The sequence below is a fragment of the Equus asinus genome, chromosome 14, assembly GCF_041296235.1.
Source record: "Equus asinus isolate D_3611 breed Donkey chromosome 14, EquAss-T2T_v2, whole genome shotgun sequence".
In the NCBI taxonomy this organism is placed as follows: Eukaryota; Metazoa; Chordata; class Mammalia; order Perissodactyla; family Equidae; genus Equus; species Equus asinus.
The window spans coordinates 24,274,378-24,296,832 of NC_091803.1; the positions used below are offsets into that span (position 1 = coordinate 24,274,378).

The window sequence follows — 22,455 nt, forward strand, 5'->3', positions numbered from 1 at the left end:
GTCCAGGGCTAGGCGGGTCAAAGGGCCCCCATGACTCCCGCGGCGCAGCTACAAAATGCTACAAAGAACAAAGGCCAGGATCCGCCCCGAGGTGTCCGAGGCGAGGCCCGGAGGTCAGAGAGGAAGAATCTGGTTCCTGGGCTGGACAGACGAAGACAGAGGCTGGTAGCCCTTTCGCAAAGGAAGATTGCCCCTCTGCAGCCGCCGTAGTCGAGCCGGAAATGTCATTTGGCCACGTTTCCAGCTACACGGGGCTGAAGGGAGAGAGCCGCTATGGCTGACGGCGCGAGCCTGGAGGCCCGGCTGTGCTCGGAGCAGTACGGCTCCGGGGCCGCCCGGGGCTGCTGCGCCGCTGTCGACGGGAGCCTGCAGTGGGAGGCCTGGGGGTGGCGCTGGTGGGGCTTCTCTGGGGCTTTCACAGCAAAACCCGAAGGACCAGATGGGGGCGGAGAGGGGGCTCCCGCGACCGCCTCAGCACCTCTCTCCCGGCTCCTGGCCTTGTTCCTGCCACAGGGCTTCCCCGATAGCGTCAGCCCGGACTATCTGCCCTACCAGCTATGGGATTCTGTGCAGGTCAGCCCGGCCGACTCGGGTAGGGGGGCGGCATGTAGTCGGCGGTGAAGGAGGCAATGCGGGCCACCTCTCCTTGCCTGTTTATAGACTGGAGAAGGAGGCCTAGAGCAGAGCTGTAACGTGTTCCAGGTCACACACCAAGGAGAGCTGAGAATAGAACTTAGATTCCCCGTGCTCCTGCGCCCACTCCTCACCCCCTTCTTTTCTCCTGCAGGCCTTTGCTTCCAGCCTCTCGGGCTCCCTGGCCACCCACGCAGTCTTGCTAGGCTTAGGGGTAGGAGACGCAAAAGCCTCTGTTTCAGCTGCCACGGCCACCTGGCTCGTGAAAGGTGAGCTTGGATCATGGAGCCTCACCTATCACTGCTCTCAGCCCTCCCATCCCCCTGGCCCCTTTTTCTCCGACTGCACATACCCCTCCTTTCACCCCTGCCAGTGTTCTGGCTTCTAGCTTTGGGCTGTGATATTTATGGACTCGTGCCTGATTAGATGCGGAAGCCAAGTCTCCCCAGTGCCTAGAACAGTGCCTTGTACCCTGTTAAAAAACAAAATTTGACTGAGTAAATTTTAAAGATCTTGTTGGCTTTATTCAACAATTAATTAATCGCCCACCGCTACAATACTTTCATCCTGAGCACCAGCCTTGCAACCGCACTCTGTTCCCCATAAATACTGGTCAGAGTCCCTAAATCATCTGCAGCCCAGATCCGTAAGTTAACTGTCCCCTCTCCTTTATCCCTAGTCTCTTTGTGGAGGACTGCATAAAAGTGTGGTTATTGGATAAAACTACCAGCTGCCTAGTGTGGAGGAAATCGATTAGTTCCAGAAAAAAAATTGTGTAGTTGATCCTGAGTAGGGGGAGAGGAGGTTCTGGGAAAGATGAAAGGCATCTTAGATCCTCTGGGACACTAGATGATGCTGTAAATAGCAATTATAGTAACCATCTGTTGAATGTACAACTTTTTGAAAAACCACTAAAAAAAAGTTACATTTTGGTACCGTGGCACCTAGAGAGTGAAGTAGAAAAGAAAAGGGAAACTGTTCCACATCAGGAGAGCCCATAGCTCTCTCCACTGTCCTTTGTCTTTCACTACTGTTCCCACTGGAGGTTTAAATCAGACCCAAGGTAAGGCTCCTTCTATTCCTAGCATCAGCCTGGCCACACCTCTGGTGAGCCTCCCTGGATCTCTTAGAGAATCAAGAGGCTCCTGCTTACACCTTTACCATTAAGACTGAGCAAACTGGCCAAATGTGAGTCACCTTTGAAAAGAAACTTTTTCTCTAATGGTACGTTCAGTGGAGAAGTGGTGATCTGTGACTTGTCCTAACTGTCTCTTCTTTTAATAATCATAGTTCACACAAACAGTTCTTATTGTATGCCAGTCTTTAAATGTACTGTCTCAGTCTTCACAATAGCTCTAAGATAGGTAGTATTGTCATTATCCCCATTTTATAGATGAGGAAACTGAGGCACAGAAAAGTAACTTGCCCAGGGTCACAGCCAGTAAGTGGTAGGGAATGGATTTGAACCCAGGAGGGTTAGTTCCAGAGTCCACATTTTCATACCACCACACTGAGCTTGGTTTGGATCTTTTCCGTTGCTCTCCTATTGGCTAAGTGTTTGAAATGCAGCAGGAGCTAGGGTCAGTAGCTGATGTTTTCATGTCATTTCTAAGCCTTATCACCAACATGTTGCCTATATATGTCCAACTCAGGCAGGTTATTAAGAAAAAAATAAGACCACTTAAGATATGAAAATATCCACTTACTTTAGAGCCTGTTGTTGACATTAGAAGAAGCCTTCTTAGGAGAGATTTTACAAACTTATTTGCATCAAACATGGGAAATTTGTATGCGGAGCTTTATACAAGAAACTCCCTTGGAATTTTTTGGTATGGTCATTTTCAGTTATAGACCTCTTAATGGAACATGATGTTAATTGTCATAATTAACAATAGTAATACTACTGGCAGCTAATTTTTTTGAAGAAGAAGAAGATTAGCCCTGAGCTAACATCTGCTGCCAATCCTCCTCTTTTTGCTGAGGAAGACTGGCCCTGAGTTAACATCCATGCCCATCTTCCTCTACTTTCTATGTGGGACGCCTGCCACAGCATGGCTTGCCAAGCGGTGCCATGTCCGCACCCAGGATGCAAACAAGGCAACTCCGGGCTGCTGAAGCGGAATGTGCAAACTTAACCGCTGTGCCACTGGCCCGGCCCCTGGCAGCTAATACTTTGACAGCCTACTGTATGCCAGACATTTTACACACTTAGGTGTAATATGTAATTTAATCTCTGCAGCAGCCATATTAGGTAGATGCCATTATTAATGGGCTTTTCAGAGGGGAAAGCTGAAGCTCAGATTTACTAACTTGCCTAAGGTAACATGGGGCCATGATTTGGATCCAAACTGACTGACTCCTGGGTGCCACTCACAACCACCACCCTCTTGCCAGTTGGGATTTTAGGGTGGAACCAAGTACAATTTGTGGGCAAATGATCCCTTAGTAGGACTCAAAAGTTTCTAGATCCTACAGCTCAGCTAATTGTGAGGCAAAGAAGAGCAGGTGGGAATTAAGTTGACTAGTCTAGTGGATAGTGTTGACTGTCAGATAACAGGGAGAATGTGTGTCATTACCGCCTACTAGGGTCAACCTCCAGATTCTGCCAAGGTCCCTGCAGCCTGCTTCTAATACATGAATAGAGCCCCTTTCTGCCAAGTGGCCATTATATGTAGGACATACATCTGATTGGATATGAGTACAGTCAAAGGGAAGAAAAATAGAGTCTGGCCCAGTGAGCTCTCCCTCAACCAGTAAAAGTCATCTTGCCACGTTCAGAGTTACTAAGTTGATCCAATACAAGAATCTTAAACAGAACAAGGAAAATTTTGTGTAGAATAAAATGTACTTGAAGGGAAGAGGGTGAGGTGAGTGACAGAGGGAGGAGGCCTATAAAGCCACCCTGACGGGTGTTACTTCCAGGAACATATAAGGGACAGAAATGGAGAGACGGCAGGCTGGATGGGAGATGTGTTGTACACATGCCTTCTCTGAATGAGGCGGCTGCTCAGCCTCAACCAACTGCGGCAGTAAGGGAAGGCAGGCCCAGTGTTGCCATTCTTCAGGTTCTTCCAGAAAAGCTAGAAATCCAGATTTTCTTGTAAAAAGTCCCATTTTTGTCCACCTGTCTCCTGTGAGCTTCAGTTGCTTTGTGAAAAGGAATGCTCCCTCTCAAGTTCCTAGGATTTTTGTGAAGACTGAAAGACATAGGTATTTCAGGTGTCCACCAGAGTGCCTAGTGGTCCAGGGTTGGGTAAATATGTCTACTTAGAAGGCCTGAATGCCCAAGGATGGAGATTGTGGCAAGGGGTGAGTACATCTCTTTCCAGTGGAGAAGGGGGGAGACTAAACCTCTGTCCCCACCTTTATACGTTGTGGGAAGCTCCCAACCCTCCTTCCTACAACGTAGTTTCCCTTCTCTCTGCATCCCTCACTTAAAGGTCCATGCCCTCAAGCTCAAACAAGTTGGGAGTCCTCTGCCCACCATATCTGTCCTTTCCTGTATGAGGCCTTCCCAGTTGTTTGGTTCTAGAACAGTTCTTTGTGATCCCCCTGTTGAACTTAACGAGTGCTACTCTCAGTATGAGGTATAGTCTAAATCAAGGGTTGGCAAACTTTGTGTAAAGGACCAGATGATGAATATTTTACACTTTGCAGACTATAGTTTCAGTCACAGCAACTTGATTCTGCCATTTTGTCATGACAACAGCCATAGACAATCTGTAAATGAATGGGCACAGCTGTATTCCAATAAAACTTTATTCTGTAGAAACAGGGAGTGGAAGCCCGCAGACCACAGTTAATTGATCCTTAGTCTAAATCAATGTTTTTCACACTGATTGCTGTCTGCTTTTGCACTGGATTTTGAGCCTAGAACCATGATTTTCTGGATCACCACTGTATCCCCCATGCCTCATGTAGTGCCTGGCACAGAGTAGGTAGCCAGCAAGCATTTGTTGTATAAATGAATGTCTAGCTGATTCTGGAGACTTCGCTGACTCTCACTAGCCTAGGGAGGTCTCTCCCTCTGCCTCACATCCCCAGCTCTCTGTCACCAACCTGCAGTTCAAATCCTTTTTATTTATTTATACTCTGATGACCACCTGTGAATTCCCTACCCAACCTAAGAGCTAGAATATCAACAGTAACCTCTGAACTTTCCACACAGGATTTCCAGCCTTTTTTTTAATAGTTGTACCATATAGATATATATACCTAAACACTGCATTGTTTAGTTTTAGTTGTTTTAGAGCTTTATGAAAAGTACATTGTGTTTGAGTTGTCACGGCTTACTTTTTCATGCAAGATTATAATACTAGGATTCATCCATTTTGATGTAAGTAGTTGTAGTCCATTGGATTTTCACTGCTGTCTAATCTGCTGATTGAATGTACCAGAATTTATTTATGCATTCTCCTGTTGAGCATTTGCACTATTCCCAGTTTTTTGCTATTATGAACAATGCTGCAAAGAATATTTCTGGTCTACGTCTCCTGGTGTGCATGGGTACATAGTTCTCTTGGGTACATACTGAGGAATTGCTAAGTCGAGGTACTTCTGACCCGATTGTACAGCTATGTCTATCCAGAACTTACCGTACCAGACTGAGTCCCCATGAGCAGTGACCAAGGTGAATCAGCCATTTCAGTGCCAGGGTTTGCCAGGCCCCACAGCTCCCAAAGGTCTTCCTTGTTCTTTACCAGTGCCTCTCTCCCCCAGATTCAACCGGCATGCTGGGCCGCATCATCTTTGCCTGGTGGAAGGGGTGAGTTTGTCTTCCTGGTAAGCAGCCCTCTGGCTACTCTCCCCAGACAGGGATCATGTCTGTTTCAGTCCTGGCTTTATTTTCAGCTCCCTTCTCTCCTCCAAGTCTCCAGGGGAGGGGAGATTTAGCAATTAAGATTTTCACAGCTAAGGAGTCTTTAGTGAGTGTCCAGTCCCGGTGGCTTGCCCAGGATCACCTAGCAGTAAAGCCACAGAGCCATTGCTATGATCAGATCTGCCTTCAAGAGCACTGATTTGCCACTCTGATGCCCATCATGGAAAAACAGAGAGAGCCACAAGGCTTTATGTGTCTTCTGTTTCCACTTGAAAAAAGAAGCCTGAATGGGACAATGCTTAACCCAAAAGGAATGACTTTACTCCAGAGGCTACTTTGGTGGCTCAGACACTTGGTTGGACTTTGCTGAGCTGAGCAGGGAGTGGGCTTGGGCAGGTCATCAGGATGCTTGCTCTACATGGAATCAGTGTCATTATTTATCGAGAAGGGATTAAGGATCTTGTGCTGCCTGCTTCCTCAGGTCAGTACTGGGCAACCTCAGGAGTGATTTAGTATCTGCCATTGTGATTGTGAGGTTCAGTGACGCAGTTTATGCAAAGTGCTTAGCACATTACATGGCACATAATAAGTCAACACTAGGTGCTATTAACAGCTCTGTGCCTCACAAGCTCCCTATATGTATCAGCCTTAGAAACTTTGTAGAGTAGGATTAAATGTGTACATTTTACAGATGTGAAGCAGACCTAAAAGAGGGAGGTTACTCACCCAAGTCACACAGCTTGTAACTAGTGAGATGGGATTTAAGCCTAAAACCTGTACTCTTTCTGTAGTGTCAGGCTGCTTTATGGGGCAGAGCCCTAGACCAGACCCATGTGTTCTAGTTCTCCTTCCAGAGCTCCCCATGTGTGTCCCAGACCCCACCCAGGAATGCTCCCTTTCTCTCCAGGAGATTTGCAAATTAAGAGTTAGGGCTAATGCTGCAAATTCTGACCTGTGCTGGGAGCTGCAACATCTCCTGCCACTGGAATCTTGGAGAATTGGTTGCCAGGTGTTTGTGCATGGGCCAGGGAGTCGCTCTGCCTGGCAGAAGAGGCAGCCATCCTCTTGTGTAATAGAAATATCCTAGGCTTGTATGTCAGAGCCTGGCTCTTTCTCTTGGCCTTTCCCCCGACTCTGCATGTAAACCAAGGGAATTCATGTCCCCTCTCTGGGCTAGTTATTTGTAACATGTGGGGCTTACACTAAATGTATTGTTTACCAGTCCAAAATGTGTGGACTTCTTGCGAGGTACCCTTGATGAGCAGGAGGAAGAAGAGGAGAGATGGCAGAGGAACCCAGGGGGAGCTTCTCTCAGAAGAGGGGCAAAGGGTGGGGAGCAGCCACAAGGCAATCAGGTTTTTCCTTTGGTGCATCATAGTTAGCAAGGGGGAAACACTAAGTGACCACTGAAAGTCCTCCCAGCTGATGATGGCATTTCAGGCAGCAGTGACAGTGTTGGGACAGATGTCTGGCTGGGGTGTGGGTTCTCCTGAGCCCTTTGGACCTTACCTTGGCCTAAGGATGGCCTGCACTGCCCACAGGATCCGTTTTCTCCTTAAATCCAAATTGTAAACCAACCTCTCCTCCCCAACAGGAGCAAACTGGACTGTAATGCCAAGCACTGGAGGTGAGGAGGGGCTGGGACAGAGGGGAGAGGCGTTTTCTATTATGAAGTTCTCTTACGTCTGACCTCTAACCTCTGATCCCTTCCTCCAGGCTTTTTGCTGACATCCTCAATGATGTAGCCATGTTCCTTGAGATTATGGCTCCTGTATACCCAATCTGTTTCACCATGATCGTCTGCATCAGCAACCTGGCCAAGGTACCTACCTCTGGAGCACCCCTATACCCAAGATACCTGCCTTGGTGGTGCTGTGGGTGGGCTCACTTGGGGCCCACAAGTAAGCCCAGCCTGGACCTTGTATTCCAGGCACTTCTAGAAGAGTAAAAATGTTCAGATGTTTCTACTTGGACCCAACTATATGATCCTCCTCCAGCCAGACAGACTCTGGTGCCTCAGATAGTCAGTCTAAGGCAGTGTCTGGAGCCACAGGACTGGCGAGGGAGATCTGAACTGAGATACAGAAGTGGTGGTCCAGTGTCAACATCTTGGTACCAACTCTGGCTACCTTTCATTCTTTCAGTAAAATATTTACTGAGTGCCTACTGCATATTTGCCACGGACTGTGGGCCCTCTCATCTTTGAAAGAAAGCCACACATAATTAAACAAATATTTACAGAATTATAGCTACAGGTATTCCAGATGAGAAGCGTAGGGGGCTGCAAGAGGGTTCAGCAGGGAACCTGGCCTAGTCAGGGGAGGCAGGAAGTCCTCCCCTGCAGCTGCATCTTGAATAGTAAGTTTAAGGTGCCAGGTGGGTGTTCTGAGCAAAAAGAACAGCATGGGTCAAGGTCCAGTGGCCAGACAGAGCACAGACTGGACAGTGAGGCTAGAGGGGCAAGTAGGGTGAATGCGAGCTCTTCTCTGCCAGGCTGCTCACCCTCACAGATCCTTCAGGTTGGCCTCATCCAGTGAGGAAACTGGGGCCTATCAAGGTTCAGCAAAGAGCTTAGCCTGTCTCACCACAGGGTTAAGTACCTGGCATAGAGAAAGACTCTTAAGAAGACAGGTAAGATCCATCTCCAAGGCCCATCTGCCTGTTCAGAATCACTTTAGAGCAGTGTGTCTCTACAGGGCACTACTGATGTTTCGGATGCAACAGTTACTTGTGGTGGTGGACATTTAGCTTCCCTGGCACAGGCACTAAATGTCATGTGCACCCCCTCCTCCTCTAGAGCAGGAAACCCCAGAAAAAACCAGTGCTAGAGCTGTGGACCAAGGATTGTGACCTCTGCCTAAATTCTGCACTAAACTCCACCTTTGAGGCCTCAGTCTCTTCATCTGTCAAATAAGGAAATGTAACAGGGCTATAAACTTCCTTCCCCCTTCCCTCCCTACCCTCTCTGGAGTTCCAGTCTCCGTGACTGGCACCTCTGTCCCCCAGGTGCGCCAACCAGGAGCCTGGCTGTCATCCATGCCTTCTCCTCCCTCATCTGTCACCCTCAGCTAAACCTCCATTCAATTCTGTTATTTTTCCCTCCTAAATCTCTCCAGTCTATTCACTCCTTCATCTCCATGTCATCTGGTAATTCCTCATTGCTGAAAAAGCGCAGTTACTTCCTAGGTAGTCTCCCTGTTTCCAGTCTCACCCCTGTTCAGTCCTTCTCAGAGCAGCCTAATAATCCTTTTAAGAGTGGAAATCAAATCAGGTCACTTTCCTGCCCCCATTGCTCTTAGTATAAAGACCTTAACAAAGCTTGCAAGGTTCCATGTGAACAGGTCCAAGCCAGTCACTCCAGCCTCATTTTGCACCACTTTCATTTTACCTTTGAATAAACTCTGCCTACATAATAACTAGTTTATCATCTATTGATTTTTAAGCTTCATGAGGGCAGGGGTTGTGTCTGAATTATTTCACAGCACCTAAATCTGTGTCTGGCATCTAAAAGATTTGGTAAATATGAGATGAATGAAGGTGATCAATGATCCTCATCAATGAGCTTTACCGTCCTCGATCTCAGAGGGAGAGATCCAGGTGCCATGGGAGGTCAGGGCCACTGGGGTGGGTTTTGAACTGGCCTGGAAGGCTTGCTAGGCCTTCACTAGGGCAGGAAGAGAGTGGAGTTAGTTACAGGCAGGCAAAATTTAAGCATAAAGTTAGAAACCAGACTGGGCCTGGGAGCTCAGCAACAGGGAGGGTACAGCCAAAGTAGAAGTTGGAGGCTGGGGAAGTTGTGGGCTAAGAATGGTCTTTGGTCCTCCACCTTGGGGAAAGAAATTGAGTTTCCTTGGGGCCTTTTCCACAGGGTGGTATGGCAGGCAAACTTTAGTTTTCTCCTGGAACAAGACAGGGGAGGTGGGCCTAGTGGATATAGAGGGTGAGAACAAGATACCAAGGACAACATTCCGGGTTTTGCTGTGGGGTGGCCTAAGACCTGGTCTTCTCAAGCTAGTGTGAGCCATTTACTTGGCTCACCCACAGAAGCACCTATGTTGCCACAGCTCATGGCTTCTCTGACCTTCACTCTTCCCTTTCCCCACCCAGTGCATTGTAAGCGTGGCTGGTGGTGCCACTCGGGCTGCACTGACCATGCACCAGGCCCGGAGAAACAACATGGCTGATGTGTCAGCCAAGGATAGCAGTCAGGTGAGCGGCCGGAATTGGAAGGACGGTGCAGGGGAGGAGTGGGGGGTATCACGCCATGCCACAATTTGAGAGTATGGAGAGAAGCACCCGAGTGCTCCTGCGGGTAGGAGTGGGGGACACGCAGGAAGAAATGTAGGTGCCCCAGGCTCTGACTCTCAGGGTAGGTAGTCCAGTATGAGGGCACGGGCTTTGGTGGCAAGTCCAAGCCCCTGCCTGCTGCCTCTGTGGCCAAGAGTGAGCCCTTGCCCTGGCCCTTGCCCACTCTAGCCATAGCCACACACCGTGGGAGGTAGATGTCCTGATCACATGAGGCCCCACATGTTAAAGCACTTAGCAAGTCAAAAAGTGCTCAGCATGTGAGGTGGCTGGGGTCACTGGGCAAAGGCCTCCACTCAGCAGTTTAGCAGGCCCTTCTGGCCCAACCCCTCGGCTGACCAAGGGAGCCTGCAGTAGGGGTAGGGATACCCCTAAGGCTGAATTCTACAGGTATTGGATCCCCCCAAACCCCCATGCTAAGTGCTTATGTGTACTGCATCATTTAACTCTCACACCAACCCTATGAGGCAGATAGTGTTGTTATCCCTGTGTTACAGATGGGGAAAGTGAGGCCCAGGGAGGTCAGAAGTGTGACATGGTTTTCTTTGACACTGAAGGAATTTAGAAACCTCTTTTCTATCCAGTCCTGCTTTCTGGCCTTCTCTTATATTGTTTTGTTCAGTTTCTGTTTTTTGGGTTTGGTTTTTTTTTTGAGGAAGATTAGCCCTGAGCTAACTACTGACAATCCTCCTCTTTTTGCTGAGGAAGCTTGGCCCTGAGCTAACTTCCATGCCCATCTTCCTCTACTTTATACATGGGACGCCTACCACAGCTTTTGCCAAGCAGTGCCATGTCCGCACATGGGATCCAAACCGGTGAACCTGGGCTGCCGAGAAGCGGAACGTGCAAACTTAACTGCTGTGCCACCAGGCCGGCCCTGTTCGGTTTCTAAATAGAACTTCATTTAAAAAAAAATTAAGACTAATTCCTTTCAATAATATTAACACAAACTAATATCTATTAAGCATTAACCATGTGCCAAGTATTTCATTTCTGTGAACTTATTAAATCCTTACAATTGTCTTGTGCAGGAGGTACTCATTGTTGCCATTCTACAGATGAGGAACTAAGGCATAGAGAGCTTCAGTCTCCCTGGCTACCCTTGCGCAAGTCCCTTCTTTCAGGAAATGGTTGGACTAGTTCTTCCCTGTTATCTCCCCCATAGGTGGTTAGGAAGGGAGAAATAAGTACAATCCAGGCCCTTCTCTTTAGGATCTCCCAGCTTCGTGCCTGTTGTCTCCCACTTGCCCTCTTTCTAACTCCCAGCCCACCTCTGACCCTCAAGCTGTATTTTCCAAGGCCACAGGGCTTCCTCAGTCCATAGAGGCAGTAACACATCACCGGAGCAAGCTAGGACGTGTGCTCAGTCCTGCAGCAGGTCCCTGCTTTCTGCTGATGTTGCTTTGTTGCCACTTAATGTGGCTGCTGGAAATCACTATTCCCATCTAGGGGAGAGGAGGTCCCTCTGCTCCTGAGCTCCCAAGGCCACTGATCCCCAGTTTACTCTCACACCCACAGCCTTTATTTCCATGGCCCACCCCCTTGCCAAGATGGCTGAGTAAGAAGAGCTCTCCAGCCTCAGGCCCACTCTTTCCCAGCACCAACTCTCTTGGGGACCCCATAGTCAGGGGCATCAATCCAGACTCCTCCCTCATGATGAGTTGGGGACAGGTGGCCTGGGGTCTTTTACCCTAAGGTGTGCTCCGTCAGGCCATCTCTGGCCATCAGAGGGGTCTAATAACACTGATTCTCAAGGGAAGAGGTTTAGATCTTGTACTTTCTTCCTGGGCGATTCCTTGACCCCTTTGCAAAAGTGTCTGCCAATTACTGCATACCAAGGGGCCGGTGGGGGTCAGCCTTTTTAAACTACCAAATAAAAGTAGTTCCCCATGCTGCGGACATTTACTTGCCTGAGTGTAGGGCTACTCAGGTGACTCTTGCGAAACAAAGACAACATTCCAACGGCATTGCATCTACGTGGGCAGGGACACAGCTGGTATCTTAAATGACAGCTCACTCACCAAAAACGTTAAAAATTTACTAGGTGCCCTCATCAGTGTAGGGAGCCTTGGGAGGTTCCAGAGGAGGGGGGATTGTGATGAAAGGCACTCAAAGATATTCAGTCTAGCCTGGAGGGGAGCCCTCCAACTCCCAATCCCTCTGCCATTTTCCAGGAGACGCTGGTAAACCTGGCAGGGCTCCTGGTCAGCCTCTTGATGCTTCCCCTGGTGTCAGGTTGCCCTAGGTAAGCTGGGATCAAGGGCGGGGAGGAGGTGCCCAGCTAGGCCTCTGCCCACATTGACTACCTCACTCTCTCACCAGCTTCAGCCTTGGTTGTTTCTTCCTCTTCACTGCCCTCCACATCTATGCCAACTACCGGGCAGTCCGAGCCCTTGTCATAGAGACCTTGAACGAAGGCCGGCTCTGGCTGGTCCTGAAGCACTTCCTTCAGAGAGGAGAGGTTCTTGGCCCCACTTCAGCCAATAGGATGGAGCCACTGTGGACAGGTGACCCAACCTGTTTGTCTCAAGTCTTATGTCTCCCAGTCTCTCCCGGTGCCTGGTCATCCTGACTCCAGCTTCCCACAGGTTTCTGGCCATCTGTGTCTCTATCCCTGGGGGTCCCCCTACACTGCTTGATCTCCAGGTGAGTGGCCCAGTGTCTCCCACCTATCACTACTGCCACTCCCCACACATGCTCATTATTCCAATTACATACTGGCTTCCCCTGACCAGGCCCCACCTCTCTGCTCTAGGTTCTTTATCTCTGCTGAACAGACTGGGGGTCAGTATGAGTGCTTGAGGGGAGGAGAATGTGTAACATAGATATAAAGGATGTATTTGTTGGATGAGGAAAGAATGGATAGATGAGGAAAATGGAGGACAGGATGCAGGAAGAAAGGAAGGATGGATGTGGGGTGCATAGGTAATGAGAGAGAGCTGGGAAGCGGGTGAAGGACAGATGAAGTATGGACAGTTATGGTTAACAGGTAGCTGTTCAGTTGACTGGATGGTTGCTCCTACCTTTGCTTTCTCCTCCCCCACTGCACTCTCTCCTTCAGTGTCTCTGAGCTGCAGCAGCTGGTTGAGGGGCACCAAGAACCCTACCTCCTTCGCTGGAACCAGTCACAAAGTAAGTGTGCCACATTCTCCCAGCCTTAGACTCATCCTCCTGGGTTCAGCCTCTCATTCCTCCAGCTCCAAGGCCACAAGGCCTGGACAGTTTGGAGGCTGCCTGGTGTCCTGGAGTGAGCTCTGGACTAAGACTTGACACACGGAAATCATTGGTGCATGCCCCAATGAAATTCACCTTCTCTCTCTGTAAAATGGAGCTAACAATACCTGCCTTAATACCTGCAGTGTTTTTATGAGAATCAAATAAGGTGATTATTTACAAACACTCTATACATTGTAACACACTTACTCAAATAAGATTACGACCTTTGGTTATTTTCTCTCCCATCCGGGGTCACTACTTGAGGAAACAAGTACTAGAGTTTCCTGGTCTGCTAGTTGTGTGCTAAAAGGGGCTTATTCTCACTAGCCGTTAAACACATGCAAAATGAACCCACCTCAGTGAGCTTCCCTGAAATGGTATTTGGAAATTGGGCATTTCAGTTTGTCCAGAGCACTGGGGAGCAACGGGAGATGAAGTTGGAAAGGAAAGCGTGAGAGATGGCCTTCCATGCCAGGCCAAGGCCTCTGGGGGCAGACAGGGATGAAGCAGCCGTAGCAGGGTTGAGCGTGTTTGGGGAGGTGGCACTTCCCTGGTACCAGTCTGTCCCTGGGTCTCTCCAGACCAAGTACAGGTAGTTCTGAGCCAAATGGCAGGCCCTGAGACCGTCCTGAGGGCCGCCACACACGGGCTGGTGCTTGGAGCCCTGCGGAGAGATGGGCCCCTCCCAAGAGAGCTGGAGGAACTGAGGAACCAAGTACAGGCAGGTAAGCACCTCAAAATCTAAACTGCAGGTGACTAGAAGTGGGGTGGAGAAAGGAAGCACTCCCTCTTCAGCTTGAGGACCTGAGAGCTGCTGGTTCTGCAACCCCCTAGGTCTCGCGAAAGAGAGTTGGGTCATCGTCAGGGAGACGCACCATGTGTTGGACAAGCTGTTCCCAAAGTTCTTGAAAGGTAAAAACATCCTTCAGCCCTATGGCTCCTTGGCCTCTGAGGCCTTCTCCCCAGGGGCCCTGCCTACCCCTATCCCCACCCCTCCACCTGGGAGGTGGAAGACCTGGGTTCTCTCTCTGAGCTTAAGTCTGGGCCTCAGTTTCCCTCTCTGCAGGATGGGGAGGTTAGGATGGTCTCCCTGAGGGCTAAGTTAGTGCTGACAGTCTGTGTAATCCCAGTTGGCATTGAAGAACTAGGGGCCAGGGGAGGCTCGCAAATTACTGATGATGGCCTTTTATTTAGCACCTACTCAGTTCCACCCTTTTCCATGTGCTAGGTCAATGAATTCTTGCTGCAACCAGATGAGGTTTTAGCCTTATTTTATGCCAGAGATTACCCAGCAGAAGCAAGGCCATGCCGAGCCTGTGCCACTCATTAACCCCCTCCCCAGGGTCAGCCCAGAGTCTCCTCCCCCAGGGTCCTGGCAGCACTCCCATGACCTCTCCCCAGGACTGCAGGATGCCGGTTGGAAGACTGAGAAGCACCAGCTAGAGGTGGATGAGTGGAGGGCCACATGGCTCCTGTCTCCAGAGAAGAAATTCTTGTGAGCAGCCCAGACAGAGGTCCAGGTCCCAGGACAGGAGCCTGGAGCAATGACACTTTGGCCATAGCAGAATGTGGGAAAAGCAGCTTTATTTTTGCTTAGGGGAACTGCTTGGCAGGTTGGCCAAGACCTCACAGGAAGTGACTGCCAGTCCGATGGAGTGGACCCCAGGCAGAGACAAGGTGGAGAGAAGGGAAACCAGGGCCTTCCTACTCCCCCTCCTGCCCCACTCCCCTCTCACCACTGCAGGCTCCCCACCCCCACTCATTGTAAGGCTGAGCCCTGCCCTGGCTGTGTGGCTCATGGTGTCCAACACAGTTGGCCTCAGGCATAAAAGCCCCAGAGGAATGTGGCCACTGCCATCATGAGCAGGGCATTGAGGTTGACCACACGGGCCCAGCTCGGGTCCTCACTGATGTCTTCTAGCCGCCTGGCTGCTGCAGCCACCTCCTCCTGGGTGGGAGCTGACAGATTACCTGCCCCAGCCCTGCTCACTCCACAGAACCAGAGCAGGCACTGGCGGAGCAAGCCTGGTGCCGAGGACCGGGACTCTGGGAAAAATTGAGGCCCAATAGTTAGTTTCAGGAAACTTGGTTCACCCAGTTCCCTAGCCCCACCTCCTTGGGCAGTGCCTTACCCTCCATTTCTACTACATGCTCGGGGCACCCGTTCTGTACAGGGGGTGAGATTGGACCTTCCAGCTCATCAGCATCCAGGTCCTCCCGCTTCTCCTTACTGTGCCGGAGACTGAAAACCAGGCGGTGAAGCTGGGGAAGGGTGGGAGCAGGGACCAAGTGGGAGTTCTGTTCCCCCACCCGAGACCCCGAGGTCTGTTGTCCACATTGGCACCCCTAACCTCCTCCCTATCCAGCCTGCACACCCAGCCCAGGCTCAGCTCACTCAGAGCCAACCTTCCATGGCTGTCCTCAAACTAAACCCAAGCTCCTCTTGGTCCTGCTCCCCCCAACCCCTGCTTCATCACCCCAGGTTCCCTGTCTACACTCACAGTTGTAGTACTGTACTTTAGACTCTAGTCTTCGAGTCCTTACAGTGTTCCTTCCTGTGGGTATTTGCTCAGTTTCCTCCTGCTGCCTTCCCCCTCTCTATGGAGGAATCCTGCCCATCGTTCCCGGCCCAGCTCTTTCGTCCTTCCCTCCAGTCAGCCCTGCCCTGGAGCACCTGCCCTGCAGCAGCACAAGACCAAACCCTTTTGTGGGCTTTCAAGATAGTCCTCCGTCTCTCAGCCACCAATCACATCCTGTGTGTTTTCAGTCCCAAAGGCCATGCCAAGGACTTTCAGGGGCTTTAATCACTTCCCTCACAATCTTCAAGCCACATCCCCCCAAACCACCTCAAATAAATGTCATTTAAATAAAACATTGTGCCTGCTTTGCAAACGGAACTTCAAATTGGACTCCCAGCCTGCCCTCACCAGCCCTCTATAGAAATTCAGTCCCCCCACTGGGCATTCCTGGAAGCGGACTGGCAGACTGCTGGTGGAGAGGGCTGCACTAGCCCACACGGTGCATGTTTAGTGCCCCTCCAGAGGCCAGCACTTACGTGCTTGTGCGGGATGGGTGCTGTGCACAGTGAGACTACGAGGGTGAGGAGGCCAGAACAGACGAAGAGCACAATGGCGAAGTAGAGGTAGTGCATGCTGCAGAGGAGCGCTGGGCACCCTGAGGGCCGCACGCAGCTGCCAGAGCCGAAGGAGAACTCCGGAATAAGGCGCGCCAGACCGATCAGCAGGCCCCCAATCAGTCCCCAGAAGGCACCCTGTAGGGGGAGAGAGCATCAGCCTCCTGGGAATGGCCTAGTCCCGCCCCAAGCTCACAACTATGCACACTCACCTTCTCATTGACGCGGGGCACAAAGAGCGCTAGCACGAAGACAGCGGACACAGGTGGCGCCAGGTAGCTGGAGACTGCCTGAATATAATCAAACAGCTGCCCGCCCTGTGCTGCCTGCACCACCGGTAGCCAGGCCACCGACACGGCGACGATGAACACCACCCAGAGCCTGCGGTGGGCGGCCATCAGATTTCACTCAGGACCCCCGCCTTCCCCCAACCGTAGGAGTGCTCCCTGTTCCCACACCAGGCTAATTTGTAGGTCAGGAGATGGGAGTAAACCCAGGCCGCACCGTCCTACTAGCAGCAGCTCGCGGTCGCCTGCGCGGGGTCGCAGGCGGGTGTAGATGTCCATGGTGAAAAGCGTGCTGCTGCTGTTGAAGATTGAAGCCAGCGAGGACATGAGCGCTGCCAGCATGACCGCCAGCATGAGTCCGCGCAGACCTGCGGGCCGATGGGAACTTCAGTCTAGGGCCACCAGGGTGTCCTGGGAGGGTGTGGGCTTGGCGAGGGGTGACTCGTCCCAGGGGCAGTCTCCGCAGTGTGCCTGCGCCTGTGAGCAGGGGAAAACCCAGGTGCTCGCCCTCACCATTGGGCATGAGCTTCACGACGAGCCGCGGGTAGGCAATATTGGAGCAGCCCACCTCAGTGCCGCACACGCGCTTACACACCTCAGGCACCACACACGCCACCTCGTCTGCGGGAGAGAAGGCACGACACGGCTAGGACGGGACCTAGTCTGGGAATTCGGATCCCTGAAGTGGGGACGGGGAATCCTACTGGAAGAAAGATGGGACCCCTGGTGGGAGATGGGGCTGGGTGACCAGATTCCCAAATCTTAGCACGGTAACTGAAATGGGAGACAGGCACCTGAATCCTTGCACAAGAAAGGGGCTGGATAAGGCACAGGACTCTCGGTCGGGGCGGGGAGGAAGACGTTACCCGGGTAAAGAATACGGCTGATCATGCCGGGCATGACCATGAGGAACATGGGCATCAGCTTCAAGTAGCCACACAGGATGCAGCCCGCCTTGATGTGGGTCAGGTTTTTCCCGGCCAGGCAGCGCTGCACTATGACCTGCAACGAGGTGCGTTCAACTACCTGCATCCAGTACCGGATACCCCGTCCCTCGGGCCTTGCCTCAACTCGTCACTTTAATTCAGGGCTCGCCTCCGGCTCAGAGGCGCAAGCAATTCAGCTCAACACGCAGACCCTACCTCTTGGATCCGGCTCCATCGGGGTTATCTCCACCCTGGCCCCGTTCCCGCCCCCTCAGACCACGCCTTCGACCTAGCGCCCCGATGGGTTCAGGCTCCACCCATCTCAGCTCCGCCCACAGCGGTTCTGGCTCTGCGCCAGCCTTGCTCCCCACCCAAGCACTAACCGCACCTGGTCGCTGCACCAGTACCAGCCTGAGACGATGGTAAGCCCCAGGAGCAGCGCGGGCCACGGCAGGTCCCCCGTCACAGGGTCCCGGAGCAGATGGTAGGAGTCGGGCCGGGGTCGAAAGCAGGAGCTGGAGATGTTGCCCACAGCCGGATCCTCGGACACCGTCAGCGACGTCACTGCCCCCAAGTATTTGTCAAAAAGCCCTGAATACCCTCCTACCTCGTGGAAAGCTGAAACAGCAAGGTCGTCAGGGGACCTGGCGCCTGCGCCAAGGCCCTCCCTAGGACCCACGTGCCAGAGATGCGCAAAGTCCCTGCCCCCAAGTTGAGGGCTCTGCGACCCACGACCTTCGCGCCCCCCCACTCACCCCGGCTGAGAGCCATACCGTAACCCATGAGGATGAAGGCCCCCACGAGAATGACGAAGGTCTGCACGGTATCCGTGTACATCAGCGCTGCCAGCCCTCCTGCAACGGGCCTGGGTCAGCGGGGATAACCCAGTCAGGCTGCCCCCAGTACCCGCGGTGTCTGTGCAAATTTGGAAAAGGCGCCCCTTCCTGGAGAACAAATTTCAAAACGATGGCCCATTCTCGTGGCTCATGCACTCGGCGTTAGGAGTGTGGCTGAGTTTTAGGTTCCCCTGATGCCTCCTTGGCCAGGCTCCCACGTGAAGACCTCCACTAAAGGCCCCCTTCTAGGCCCCAGGTTTCTCATCTGTGTAATAGGAAGGGGTGATTCTCTAAGGTCCAACTCTCAGTTCCATCCCATCACGGAGACCAGGTCCGGTCCAGGGTCTGGCCTCGGGCCCCACCCCCAGACCCTCTGAACTGCACGGGTTTGGTGAGTGATCCTGGAGACTGGCCAAGTCCCCTCTCCCCTCCCAGGCGTTCAAGAAGAGTAAGAGCTGATAAGTAAAATCTTCCTTTTTGCCCAGGTCCAGCACGGGCTCAGCGCTCAGGACTTCCAGTCCAAATCCAGTGAACAGTGGGGAAAGAGGGAGCGTTTGCTTTCCAAAGATTTATGTCCTTCTCCTGCTTGGACCACATCACGCTTCAGAACCTCACCACCTCACTTTGCTCTGGTGACTCCCCTAAAACCCGCCCACACATCCACACTCCTAGCGCGGCTCCGGAGCCCGCTCCGTTCCCTAAGCCCCTGCCACGGCCACCTGTCACAGTGTAGATCATGGTGATGCCCAGGAGCGCGATGACAGAGGCATAGATGTTCCAGCCCAGAGCCTGCTGAATGAATACTGCCCCGGAGAACATGTCCACCTTGGGGTAAGCAGCAAGTGCGCAAGTCAGGACCCTGGGGCCAGGGCAGGGTCCCAGGTCCCCCTCCTGCCCAGACCACGACCCTATGTGGCCACGCCTCGAAGGTTCCCTCATTTTTCAATGGCCAGGCCTTCCCAAGTCCCACCCACTGTGGCCACGGCCCCAGAAACCTATCCCTTCCAGGCCCTGCCCCCGCCATGATCCTTACAGTGATTTCTCTTTGATCCCGCTCCCTCCCGGGCTTTCTGGAGACCTCTACTCCGTGGTCCCGCCCTTCCAGGGTCCCGCCCCGCCCACCGCGCCTGCGCACCGAAATCTTGGTGAAGATGTACAGAAAAAGCGAGAGCAAGGACAGGTAGAGGCGGATACGACGGCCCCCGAAGCGCTTGCGCAGGTACTGCGGCATCGTAATGACGCCTGCGGTCAGGTACACCGGCACGAAGAGCCAACCGAGTAGCAGCACCACGAACAGCGCCTGTGGGCACAGCGCAACAGCTCAGGGTGAATCCCCGTCTGAGATCCTGCTGTAAGCGGGCCCTCGCCCCTGAATGGTCTGAGAAACTTCCTTCTCTTCGTGAATGTACTACTCCAAGAAAAGGTCGCACCTGGGGCCCAGAGGACACAACTGCAGACAATGTCCCTAGTCATTAAGGAACAGAGTCTTGACACCTTCTTGGGCCTTTAACTGGAGTCCACCTTGCCCTCCCAGACCATGGCCTGTCCCTCCCAAGATGGTCCCTATCTTCCTCCTCCATGCCCCCCCCCCCCACCTCCCAACTCCTTCCCCCAGTACATAAACCCAAGCACAGATCCCTCAGCCTGACCCCAGCCTCTGCCAAGCAGCGCTGCCTCCCCTCTCCTCTCCATCCACCCAGACCTTCTGTCCCTTAAGGCTCAGCTCAGAGGCCTCCTCCTCCAGGAAGCCCTGAGCTCAAAGGCTTGATCTCTCCAACCCTCCAAAGTGAGCCTCTGTCCCAGGGCTTCGTCTCCTTCCCATTTCTGCAAGGGCCTTTAATCCAGAGATCCTCACAGGCCACGACTTCAGAGACCATCAGAATAAGCACTTTACTATCTTTGAGGCTGTTCACCCACTTCAGAGGAGTAAATCAAGGCCACAGAGGGTAGTGGCTGGTCCAGGCTCACACAGAAAGTCAGGAGCAGGAACTACCCCTGCCCTGAAAGTGGTCATCTCCTACGTAACCCCTGCCCCAAAGCTGGGCATGTGACCCTCACTCAAAGCCCAACCCCACCCAATTGGGAAGTCCCACCTCCGGGCTCATATCCCCTCTGCCTGGAGCCTCCCCAGGTGTGACCCTTCCAGGGGTTCCCACTGAGGGTGGAGGTGATTGGCGCAAAGGGGGCCTCACATTCCACTCAAATCCAGCCACAGCCAAGCCGCTTGCAGCACCAGTCCCCGCCAGGCCCACGAAGTGGCCGCTGCCGATGTTGCTGGCAAAGAGAGAGGCCCCAACCTGGGTGGCCAGAGATAGGGGTGAGCCAAGCTGCTTCTCTAGACCTCCTCCCACTCCATAGCCCAGCCTCTCTCACCGGCCACCACACCATGCTTCGTCCCGCCAGGAAGTAGCCTCCGACAGTGCCTCTGTTGGTTCTGCACATGGACTGGGGGACAGGAGTTGGGGGAGACCTGGGTTTGGGGCACATCTTTGGACCTCATTAGCCTCCTCAACACATTCCTCAGCCTTGTTTCAGGCTGAAGATTAACCAATGCTCGGCTCCCCTAATGGTTCACACCCCACCCCACCCCCAACCTCTTCCCAAGCACCCATAGCAACCCAGGCCCTAACCTAATGTCCAACTACCCAAGCCTGAGTGTGGGGGGATTTGGCCTGACTTTTCTAGGGGCCTTGGATCAGGCCTATGGGCTTCATCTGGTAAGCCATAACATGGACAGAGGAACAGAGACCTCATTTAAAGTGTTGTCTCTGATGAAAATCCACTGAGCCTATCAAGCAGCCTAGTCCAAAGCTGAGAAGATGAGGAATGAGTATTGGCTAGGCCTCCCTGAGGCTATCAAAAGATTTTCTTGCCTCCCGCCCCCCCCCCCCCCCCCCCGCCCCCCTGGGTTTATCCCTCAAATATCCAGATGTCCTGCCCCTGGAACTGCCTGGGTCTCCCTGAGACTTTCCCCCCAGGCCCGAAGAAGCCTGGTCTCTAGGAGCACCACCTCGACTTCTTACCCATAAGCCAACACCAACGACCAGCAGGAAATAAGCAGCAAGGACTAGAATATCAGCAGGGTTGTCAATTAGGACCTTCTGGTCCCCCAGCCCTACTGCTGAGCCTGCCTCTGTGTGTTCCTCCATTCTGCCCAGGATCTGCTCCTCAAGGGACCAGCTCTGAATTTCCCCAGGGGAGGGATTAATGGTTACCTCAGGGGCAGTGAGCTGACAAGTCCCCCAGGCCTTGTCGCCCCGCCCCAGCTTTGTTTAGCTGAATCAGTTCACATCAGGGCCAAAGGCTGATCCTGGGGAACTGGACCCTTTCAAGTTCAGGAGCACTCTTTCTTGGTGTTAGCCCCCACCCTTTCCCTGGTGCCCCAGCCTCAAAAATCACTTCTTTCATCCCCTTAAAATGCCTAAACTTCAGCCTTGACCTAGGGAGCCTGGCTGAGCCAGCCCCCTGGTTCTGACTAATCCAGAGCGATCATTTTCAACCTCAAATCTGACAGTGTCGCTCCCCTGCTCAGAAACCCTCCATAGCTCCCCATCACACTCAGGAGGAAGTAGAAGCTCCTCAGCCTGATGTTCAAGGCCTGCCAGGCCCCGACTCCTGCCCATCCTTCCCCTTGCTATTCCACACCAAACCCAGTGAAACCACATTTCCTTCCCATGTCCTTGCCCTGCCCATCCCATATATTTTCATACCCCCAAACTTTTGCATAAGCTGTGCCTTCTGCTTAGAGTGCCTCCCAAATGGCCCATTACTACTCAGCCTTCAATACCCAGCCCATGTCATCTCTTCAGGAAAGACTTCTCTGACTTTTCTGATACAGTTCTGAGCATATTGTGTGGTCCTTGCCTGGGTGCGGGTCATCTCCCCAGCAGACCAAAGACTCCTCAAGAGGAGGGAACGATCTAATTCATCCCTGGAGTTCCATTGCTCAGCACAGGGCTGGATACAAGAGCGAGGAGGTTGATGAATATCTGACCTCTGCCTTTCTAGAAGTATTCACCAGACTTGGATGTCTGATTATGGCAATTGGATTCATGTCCGAGATGGGGAACAGAGAACAGTGTCTTAGGAGAATATGATGAATCATGTTTAAGGAGAATTGGGGTATAAGTGTTTTACTGGGGAAGGTGATCCCAGTAATGACCATAAAGGAAGGGGGAAGTGGGACAAAGAAAGGAGAAAAGCCAATAAAGGGTGTGTTGATTAACAGGTTACCACTCTGAACAACTGGAACCCAATCCCCATGGGGACCCTCTGAAACACTGTGGAGAACCCACCTCAG

The 22,455-nt window shown here is 52.3% G+C and overlaps 2 protein-coding genes across 6 annotated transcripts; one reads left to right on the plus strand and one right to left on the minus strand.

Annotated features, from left to right (window-relative positions):
* The first annotated feature begins 46 nt into the window (after positions 1 to 46).
* On the plus strand, positions 47 to 14,513 carry RUSF1 (RUS family member 1). 4 transcript variants are annotated; one of them, XM_014842324.3, is made up of 13 exons: positions 47 to 573; positions 788 to 902; positions 5,353 to 5,398; positions 7,047 to 7,079; positions 7,169 to 7,274; positions 9,560 to 9,661; positions 11,932 to 12,002; positions 12,080 to 12,264; positions 12,346 to 12,403; positions 12,819 to 12,889; positions 13,555 to 13,698; positions 13,808 to 13,885; positions 14,375 to 14,513. In XM_014842324.3, exons 1-13 carry the CDS (start codon positions 274 to 276, stop codon positions 14,470 to 14,472), a joined length of 1,407 nt encoding a protein of 468 aa, XP_014697810.1. In that variant the 5' UTR covers positions 47 to 273; the 3' UTR covers positions 14,473 to 14,513. The 4 variants fall into 4 exon arrangements, with proteins under 4 accessions (XP_014697810.1, XP_014697809.1, XP_070340633.1 ...); XM_014842323.3 differs by having other exon boundaries at positions 14,316 to 14,451; XM_070484532.1 differs by lacking the exon at positions 7,047 to 7,079 and having other exon boundaries at positions 193 to 573; positions 14,316 to 14,451.
* A 24-nt stretch (positions 14,514 to 14,537) lies between these two features.
* Positions 14,538 to 21,346, minus strand: SLC5A2 (solute carrier family 5 member 2). Of its 2 annotated transcripts, XM_070484530.1 has the most exons (14): positions 21,179 to 21,346; positions 20,529 to 20,600; positions 20,348 to 20,452; positions 19,291 to 19,455; positions 18,875 to 18,980; positions 18,093 to 18,173; positions 17,708 to 17,937; positions 17,260 to 17,395; positions 16,907 to 17,014; positions 16,611 to 16,761; positions 16,319 to 16,487; positions 16,029 to 16,244; positions 15,106 to 15,235; positions 14,538 to 15,019 (listed from the first exon to the last, which is right to left on the minus strand). In XM_070484530.1, the coding sequence occupies exons 1-14, from the start codon at positions 21,302 to 21,304 to the stop codon at positions 14,793 to 14,795; spliced, it is 2,022 nt and encodes a 673-aa protein (XP_070340631.1). In that variant the 5' UTR covers positions 21,305 to 21,346; the 3' UTR covers positions 14,538 to 14,792. The 2 variants fall into 2 exon arrangements, with proteins under 2 accessions (XP_070340631.1, XP_070340632.1); XM_070484531.1 differs by lacking the exon at positions 20,529 to 20,600.
* Positions 21,347 to 22,455: the final 1,109 nt, after the last annotated feature.